Genomic DNA, 10325 nt, shown 5'->3' on the forward strand with positions numbered 1-10325 from the left:
AGCTGAGACGTCATAAATGCATTCTCTCGTAGGTTAATATCCTCAAATGGTATGGATTTCGTGTTTTATACGGATTTGGTCTACCATACAAAGGATGAAAGTCAACAATTAAACTGATATCTAGAGCCCCTTTCAGAAAATGCAATAGATTACAGAAATCCCATATCGAACTTGTCATCGATTCTTCCGTAAGTTTCTCCTTCTCTCTATTGATTTGTGTGCATATAGTGGAAAACAATAGATGGATAGCAATTACGCGAGATTAGATGTGAAAAATGGAAACTTCGGATTCAAGAATCCATTGGGATTAGGTTCTTTAGATGAAGAAAAACATGGGTATTTACATCCCAATACAGGGGATGATTTAGATGTTGATGATGTGCTAGACTTTGATGATTTACCCCTTATATTTGGGGAAAGAAAAACTGGGTCGGATATTTATGGGGCTGTTTTTAATCTCACCACTTCTATTATTGGGGCTGGCATTATGGCTTTGCCTGCCACAATGAAAGTCTTGGGCTTGGTTTTGGGTGTGATCTTGATTGTCTTAATGGGTATTTTGTCGGAAATTAGTGTCGAAATGCTGGTACGTTTTTCAGTTCAATGTAAGGCTTCGTCATATGGTGAAGTTGTTCAGGCTGCATTGGGCAGAACAGCTAGAATTTTATCTGAAATTTGCATTATTGTTAATAATGCTGGAGTTTTGGTCGTTTATTTGATCATCATCGGTGATGTTATGTCGGGCTCGATTCGGCATATCGGTGTTTTTGATCAATGGCTGGGACACGGTGTTTGGGATCACAGGAAGCTAGTTATTCTTATAGTATTGGTGCTTTTTCTTGCTCCCCTTTGTACTTTAGACAAGATTGATTCATTGAGCATGACATCGGCTGCTTCTGTGGCACTCGCAGTGGTGTTTGTTATTGTCGCATTTGTAATTGCTTTCATTAAACTCGTACAAGGGAAAATCGAGCCTCCAAGGATGTCGCCCGACTTTGGATCCAAGAAAGCTATTATTGATTTGCTCGTTGTGATTCCCATCATGTCAAATGCTTATGTATGTCACTTCAACGTGCAACCTATTTATAACGAGCTTGAAGGGCGCACCCCTCCCAAAATGTATCGTGTAGGAAGGATCACAACGGTTATTTGTGTTCTAGTTTATGTTTCAACTGCTATTGCTGGCTACTTACTTTTCGGAATGGATACCGAATCTGATGTGCTCACCAACTTTGACAAGGATCTTGGAATTCAGTTTAGCACAGCTTTGAGTTACATTGTACGCATTGGGTATGTTTTTCATTTGATTTTGGTGTTCCCCGTAATTAATTTCTCGTTAAGGCAAACGGTAGATACACTATTGTTTGAGGGACTAAATCCGCTTTCTGAGAGTAGGAAAAGGTGTTTGGTTCTTACTGTAGTTCTCTTGGCACTTGTGTATTTAGGTTCGACTATGATTCCAAACATTTGGACTGCTTTTAAGTTTACGGGAGCAACAACAGCAGTCTCGTTGGGTTTCACTTTCCCGGCTCTAATTGCGTTAAGGTTAAGCAGAGAAGGGAATGGGTTGAGCCGCAAGGAGGTGGTGTTATCTTGGTTTATGTTAACATTGGCAACTATAGTTAGCATTGCAGGAGTTATTGGCAATATCTATGGCCTTAAAAGCGAATCATAACGACCCTTTTTCCTTTTGGTTTCTGCTTTGTTAAAGGGCCATCTTCTGTCAAAATACAACGTTTATTTACTGATGCATGCTCTACATTTTCGTTTCCGCCACAATGATATTTGTTCGGGTCAAGATATACAGCAGTAGAGATTGTTGTAATTATTTAAAGCGAGGAACAAAGAAAAGAAATTCTGTTTATTTTTAGATATAATGTCGAGACATGAAAACCAAAGATTGTTCTTAAAGTAGGCAAAAACTTGTGTATTTGTGAGACGGATCTCTTATTTGGGTCATTCATTAAAAAATATTACTTTTTATGCAAAGAGTATTACTTTTTATTGTGAATATGGGTAGGGTTGACCCGTCTCACAGATTAAGATCCGTGAGACGGTCTCACATGAGACCCACTCCTTAAAGTAACAGCTCTAATGGTACGAGGATTGAGGAGCCAAGAAAGTCGATTTCTTGTTTCAGTGACGTGTATGTGACAAGAAACTCTTTCATTAACCCTTTATACTAGAGTAAATTGCAAAAAATTCACCCTTTTGTGGTGAATTACAAGTAAACTTATTAAAATATGGGAGTTTCAGCTTCAAATTTAAAAATACAAACGAACGTTTAATTTGTTTATTGTAGATCTTAACATATATTTAAAAAAGCACAGAGTTGATTTTTGCAATATACCCCCTTATATCCCTTTAGTGTCTACACTACGTTCTACTATGGGTGTCGAGGTTTACTTTCAAGAAACTATTTTCCATGAAATTATAGTATGCTTTTGGACATTTTTGTGTTTTTTTGGAGTTGGTAGAGGAACTTTGTTACTCGAGTATCGAATCAGAGATTTCGTCTCAAATTTAAGATATTAGTGTCAAATCAACGAGCATTGATTTTGAACGATTTTCATTTGAAATAGTTGTGCTTTGTTTTACCTCAATTCCTGGTATACTTTGGGGGGTTGAGCCTAAATCATGCGAGTTAATAGCGATTCAAAGCTGCTTAAAACTGGCAGGCACCAAATTTTTGGTTTACTCGAAATAATCAATCAAAATAAATATATTCATTGCGTAGGCTTGTTTTATCGGTAAATTATTAATATTTATTTGAATATCCGACGCCTTTAGTTAGTTTGATTTGATTCAATTTCAATCTTTTTTCCTTTTTTTTTTTTAAATCTAATAGATAAGTGGAATATATCAATAAATTGAATTTAAAATTTGAATTTTATGGAACTTTGGCTTAACTAGTTTGGCTATTTTGATTATATATTATTTAATGTCAAGTAACCGAACTTTAGATAGGGACAGTCCCCTCTAATTTCACATCCCTTATCAAATTTTCACTTCACGATCATTTTTAATATCACAATTTGCAGTCTCGGATCTCTAAATTATTGTGTCTCGACTTATCTCTTTAATTCTGCTTTATTTACTAATGAATTTGATACAAAAATTTTGATCTCGAATGGTTGCGCTAGATTTCGATAATTAAGAGAGTGTTTGCATGGTCAACTTCTGCCTTTTAGAAAAGATATCAAATTTATGGATACTGAAGAAGTAAAAGAAAAACCATGAGTAATGTTTGAAAACAAAAGTGAAAAATCATAAATGACAAGTGTTTGATAAATAAATATTTCTAATATTAATTTTTTTTACGGAACCACTTTTGTAGAAGTAGAATAAACATCCCACGGTTTCCATATTTCAACTAAATTAAGCAGAAGTAAATGCATAATATGAATTTAAAACACACAAGCTGATTTATTAAGTGAAAAACAAATAATTAACTTGTTTTAGTGATGGAAATTACAAATTGTGATTAAAATAAAATTAAAAGAGAGAAGGAAAGGCAAAAAAGATTACTGGACGGCGTGCAGCGAATCTAGTTGGGCCCGCGCACTTTGTACCGTCCATAAATTTTCGGCCCAAGAACAAAAGTCATATATTATATGTTTATTATCGTTTTACCCTCCAAATGTTAGCATGAAAATGGCCAAATCAATTGCTTTATTTGCTGTCTTTCGCCTTTCCCAGGGAATGCGCTTCCCGAAAGCGTGATTGATGGTGATGAAATCCAATACTTGTTTGTGCTCAATCATACGGAAAGGGGCAAATAAATTATTTCAGTTAAGGTATGGTTTTTTTTTTTTAGCCTAATTCAAAATTGTAAAACAGTTTTCAATTTATTATTTGTTTTTGTTTTTAAAAAAAATCCACAGACTAAAGTAACCCCCTTCTTGTATTGATAAACTACCATCATAGTTCAAAACAACTCAAATATATTTGGAAGAGTTATTTTTTTAAAAAAAGTTTGACAAGAATGGGTTCCAAAATCCCCCCCATAGTTTTGTAACAACATGTATTAGCCTTGAAATCCCCAAATCTCACTGTTATGATTGTAATCAATAAGCAAAGAAAATATATTGGTTGAGCACTAAAATACAAACTCCCACCCATTAAAGCAAAATCGCACTTTGAGAAAAAGAAAGTGAGTGGATGTACCTATCAAATCCGTCTTGTGCAGTTCTCTACATCCATATATGGTTCTAAAGCATACCCTCAATATTACAAAGGCCATGGATTGGTTCTCTTGGCTGTCAAAGACAAGCTTAGACCCCTTTCTTGTCTACGAATATGCCCTGGCTTTCGCACAAAATGAGCTTGAAAAAGATGACATTTTTTACTTCAACCACGACTTCCTCCAAAGCATGGGGATTTCCATAGCAAAACATAGGCTAGAAATCCTAAAAATTGCTACAAAAGAAAAAGAAAGCGCCCCACATCTCGTGTCAAGGTTACTCATCGCGATCAAGCAAAAGAAGTCCCAAGTTTTCAACAAATTTTCAATCTTGGGCATGTCGTGATGAGTCGGCACTAGCCATCATGCCTAGTTTAAGATACAAGAATGCTAAGGCAAAGAAAAGCAAGAGGCTGATTGCGCCTGATAAGATAAGCGAAGCTCCACTTTTGATCACGAATGGTAGATGCCCCACACTTTTGCCTAGTTCGATGATGGACAATTCTCTGCACAATGCTTTGCAAGATATCGAAAGGGATGATGAGAAATTGAGTGAAGATTATGATGATTATTGGTCTTGTGTTGTTAAAGAGATCAAGTGGGATTCAATGTTTCAAAACTTGAAACCAACTTGAAATTAGTCTGATTTTATTCCCTTTTTTTTTTTTTTTCTCGTGGCCTGTCTTCTTGTGTGATGAAAGATTGCTCATAGGTTCTTTCTTATGCCGATGTTAAAATTACATCGCGTACTTATTGAAGATCATGTTAAAACTTGTACATTTCTATATTGTTTTGGTGGTGTGGTTTTTAGGAAGCTTGGAACCAGTGTGCTAGTTTCCATTGATTTCATTTCATCCTTGGCCAGTTAGTAAGCAATCCCCTGTGTGAAATAAAATAGGCCCAACTATTCTTGAAATTTCATTTACTGATTTACTCCACGGCTACCTAAATTACTCACGGAAGTTCATTTTTCAAAGTTTGAGAACAAAATTTAAACGAATTTCGTCAGTTAGATTACTAGAATTTTAGATGAACATCCATGTATGTCGAAAATACAATGATTCTCAAAAAATATAAATAGTTGATTGACAACACTGGATATGAAACCAAATGCATAGAGGTGCACCTTTTCGAAAAAAGACACCCATGGGATCCTTGCCAAATTGGGAGATGGTGAAAAACATCCATGTTGCTATGAAAAAGGGACTTTATTTTGACATATACATAATGCACAAATAATTTTTATATCACAAGTCAATTTTACGAGATATATTTCAAATACGATCCGATTCATAAATAAAAATATCATTTTTAATTAGAAAAAAGAACGAGACAAACCTTCACACTTTATATAATATATCTTCTTCTCACAAAACCAAATTCTGGTCGAAAACTATTATACCAAACTTTTAAGACATAAAATACTATGTTTGGATTTGTAAAAAGTAACATTTAAAACCGCATCCATTTTATTTTGGGAAACAAATTGCCTTATAAACAACAATTTGGGGAAATTATAAAAAAAATAACACTTAGTGGACTAATTTTCCTAACTTGTGATATCTTGTCATATTCTACAATGAATGATTCACATATTGTTATTACATATATGCCAAGAATATATATATTTTACCTTAACAGTTGTGATTATGTTTTTATTAATTAAGCAATACATGACTCCAATCTAAATAAAAACAGTGGGGCAGAAGTTGCCAATTTTCCATACGGGGACATTGCATTAATTATTCCGAAGTGTACAGTTTGATTTGTCTCTCTCAATTCCAACTGCCAACCAATTTTATTCGGGCCAATTAATTCTAAGTGATCTGATCTACTTCCCAAAACACATCAAATAGCGGTCAGTATGAGCAGTCCTCGACCCTTTTGGAAATGAATATTTTTTGTAATTTTTTGGTTCTGTGTACTCTCAGAATGCTCTGAATCATCGCTGCATTTGCAAAAATCAAACCAAGTCATGGATTGGTTCGATTGGCTATCGAAAACCAGCCTCGATCCATCTCATGTCTATGACTACGCTGTGATTTTCACTTACAACGAGCTTGAAGAAGACGACATGCTCTATTTCAACCATGAATTTCTTCAGAGCATGGGAATTGCCGTAGCCAAACATCGACTCGAGATTCTCAAGCTAGCGAGAAAAGAAAAGGGAGGAAAAATAATCCACCCGATGCTGTGGATCATTCTTGCGATCAAGAAAACCAAGAATTACGTATTCAAGAAAGTCGAAGCTCTAACTCATCGCAACGATTCGTCTCTTTCACTCGTTAAAGTCCGAAACAACAGTTTGAGGTGGAAGGTATCGATGTTACAAAGGAACAAAAGGTTCTTGAGGGCAGGTATGGAAGAAACCAGGCCAACTATGGAAAGAAATGAACGCCACAAAATTGGGTTTGGTCAAAAGATTTTGATGATTGGGTACAAGGATATTATGTACGAGATAGACAATGAAAGCTCGAGCTCGATTCGAACTCCTGGCAGTACTGCTGAAACTAAGGTAAACCCTTGGAATAGTAGCTTTTCAAGCACATTGGGTCAGTCCTTAGATGGTGAGTATTGGTCTAGTAGTATGGAAGAAAGCAAGTGGGATTCAATGTTTACAGACTTGAAACCTACATGATTATAAGAAGCAAAAATGGTCACAGTTTACCAACGTGGTCTACGACTTAGCCCCGATAACAAATAAGTACGCGTCAAAAGATAACGACAACAACATTTATCGACATAAGAAAAAGTGGTCACAGATTTCTTGGGTTTCTTTATATATTTTCATTTATATTGTTTTGTTATTTTCGTAATAATCTTGTGATGGCTCGTAAACAAATAACTATATCAGTAGTGATAGGTATCACATTTAAGTGTCAAATCATAGGTCTCGAGCAAATTAACATTTGGTGAGAGTGACCTTTTAAATATTTATCTTTCATATATATCGTGACTGGCTTGTGAGGACATATATAATGAATTCTGTGTAGTAATTATGATCATTTTCTTGGTTTATGCGATATTCACAAACAAATATCTTCGTTCTATAGTTGGTCGAGAGCATCTATGAACAAGGATATAGCGAATTCGATCAGTCGATGATAATTTTTTTTTTTTTTATTGAGAATGATAATTGGCTAGATCTGATAATACTCGACAAATAATGAAAAAACAGTGGTTAAAATTTAATTTAATTGTTAATCATTTGAAAATTAATTGGTTAGGGCCATGGTGAATATTTAGGATTTTGGACTAGTGGCCAACTAAAAGCTAGCATATAAAAATTTAATATGATAGACAAGGGAAAAATAGTATTTTTAAAGTACAAAAGGTTTAATTGCACTTTTTATTTCAAGCTCACACTAATATATGTTTCTATCTTTTAAATTGTACCTAAAAAACAATCTCATAAAAAGATGAACTAACACCCAATATTTTCACAATCATCAAAATGTAAAAATTTAATCAACCGTAAACAATATCATTGAGAATTTTCAACCATATAATCCGAACTAATTGAAAACCAAATAACTTATGAAAATAAAAAAATTCACAATATTTCATATTTCTTGCGATCAATAATCATATACCATCGGTCATAGCCAACCTGTGAACACCAATAAATCTGGATCAGATACATTATCCATTGTTCATTACTCATCATATTACGATAACTCATAATTCTAACCATTTCAACCTATATTATTCAGTTTTTTCTTTTTTTTCCATGGAAGTAGAATTCATACTTGTAAAGAAGACCAATTTCAAACAAGAACAGAAATTTCCAGCAACTAGTTCACACAAAAATCTAGAATTTTCAAACTTTCAATTTCTATTAATCTCTAACTTCACAAAATTGCCATTAATATCACAATTCTAAATATATATATATATATATCTATTATATATATAAATATGTGACTTTATTTGTGAATTTACCTTTATCTCCTTATTAACTACTTTCTTTACATTAATTGTTATTTTAAATGTGTCTTTTCTTTTTCTTTATTCATATTTTAAATATATGTGATTATTATTATTTGATTTTTTATGTCTACCCACATTATAATATGTTATTTTTATCCAATGATATCTTTTCATTATATAAATTAGTATTTGGGTATACCCACATTATAATATGTTATGTTTAATCCAATTATTTAGATTTTTTATTTATCTTTTCATTATGTAAATTAAATTAATTAAAGTTTAGAAATAACTCATTATCGAATTATGAATTTTCTTTGGTGTCTTATTAATTTTTTTCATGTCCTCATGTGACAGTTTTCTAGAATTTATGTGTTTAAATTAAAGTTTTTTGCAACCGAAATTTTTTTGCGTTTTATATTTAAAAATTATTTAAATAAAACACGGTAAAAGATCGTTGTGATTTGAGCCGTCAATTTGGGTTGAGTCCTTCGGTTTGGACTGTACCGCCAAACAATTTAAATGAGTTGGGTTGAAATTTTGTCGACTCATTTAAAGGTGAGCCTAAATGAGCTCGCACGTGTTTATATTAAATATCTATATATCTAATATTATCGATTTTCAATAATGAATTCTTGATATAAAATGAAAAATATCAGTTTGATTTTAGAATTGTGATGTTGCTATGTTGGGTGCAATAATTGTCCCTGCTTGGTAGAGCGATCGAACCGTGGTGCTTGAGCTGCTGTGCGGTTTAAAAGATTTGAGTTGCACCATTACCACTAGCTATAGCTTTTGTTAAAGCGGCAAGCGCTCGGTCCTACATACTATCTTGTCCAAAAATTATGGGTTGATGAGGCAGTCACTCAAAATTGAGTGTCAAAGTTGACATTTGAGTTGTATTTTTGGATCCCTGACAATATGTTCGTCAACATATTATTTTTAAGTTAGTTTTATCAGTATCGTGAGGGGTAAATATGTTTATTACAATATATAAATATTATCATCTATTTAAATTAATATTCACTTTCATGTTTGACATATTATGGGTCTTAGTAGAAATAATAAATTCAAACAAACGAATACACAAAAGTTTAGGGCGAAACCAGAATTATATGGTAGCTAAAATTAATATATAAATTTTTAGTTAATTTATCGATGTTAAGATATATAACAAATCTTATATTTTAATATATAAAATTTCAACCTTATAAATGAAATAAATCAAACATATATGAAATATACAAAATTTTATTACATATACAATCAAGTAATTTATTATAATTGTATTTTATTCTACAAAAATTCTTTTCAAACTCAATGATTGTGGATTTAACATCTATTAAATCAGCAAACTAAATAGCGTGTCAATTAAACTAATTGAGTAATCACATATTCTTGAATTCCTAATTAATTTTTTATCTTGATAATTTGTTTAATTTAATATTTTAAATTATAAGACATCATTAATATAACTAAATACACATTTTTTTAAATGTTCATAAGGACTCAATTACTAACTCATATGGAAAAATATATATTGACATACTATATTGAAAACATTGTAATTAATTCAACGCATTTGCTGGAAATTTTCTAATTAATTAAAAAAAATTCATTTATAATAATCATATTTAATCTTTTTGGGCTAATACCATTTATTTTATAAGATATTCATCGTAATTTTTTATTTGTATGTTAATCTTTAAATCTGAATTATGATGTATATTGTTTTTCTAAAAGTTCTTAAATAATGATTTAATACATTTATTCGACACTTCAATATTAACATATTAAAATATATTAATTTTATATTGTATGTGTGCAACACTTCTAATCATGATTATAAAAATTCAATAAAAATGAATTAGGTAGAACATAAAAAATTACACAATTAATCAAAAGACAGAAAATAAAAACTAAATAATTGTCTATTACATATAAACTACTAATACCGACTTCTAAAGATTGTAGTCAGTGAGAGTGGAGACCACTATGTACTAAAAAAATAAAAAATTAATGCTTGAATGAGCCACACTGCAAAGTTAGTGAAGTAAAAACGAAAGACAAAGTGAGTTAATAAAAATATTATAATGGGCTAATTTGAATGAGACTCATATATATGAGTATTTCACTTGGTCTCACCTTATGTTTTGTCACTGTACAAAGCGAAAGTTTATGCACTGTAGTGTTCTACATTTTCTTAATTTTT

At 32.1% G+C, this 10325-nt stretch overlaps 1 protein-coding gene across 2 annotated transcripts; it reads left to right on the forward strand.

The window, feature by feature from the left end:
- Positions 1-1748, forward strand: LOC140978322 (amino acid transporter AVT6E-like). Of its 2 annotated transcripts, XM_073443256.1 has the most exons (2): positions 1-1290; positions 1446-1748. In XM_073443256.1, exons 1-2 carry the CDS (start codon positions 242-244, stop codon positions 1480-1482), a joined length of 1086 nt encoding a protein of 361 aa, XP_073299357.1. In that variant the 5' UTR covers positions 1-241; the 3' UTR covers positions 1483-1748. The 2 variants fall into 2 exon arrangements, with proteins under 2 accessions (XP_073299357.1, XP_073299356.1); XM_073443255.1 differs by having other exon boundaries at positions 6-1748.
- The last annotated feature ends 8577 nt before the right edge of the window (positions 1749-10325 follow it).

This window comes from Primulina huaijiensis, chromosome 6 (genome assembly GCF_012295235.1).
Source record: "Primulina huaijiensis isolate GDHJ02 chromosome 6, ASM1229523v2, whole genome shotgun sequence".
Classification (NCBI taxonomy): Eukaryota; Viridiplantae; Streptophyta; class Magnoliopsida; order Lamiales; family Gesneriaceae; genus Primulina; species Primulina huaijiensis.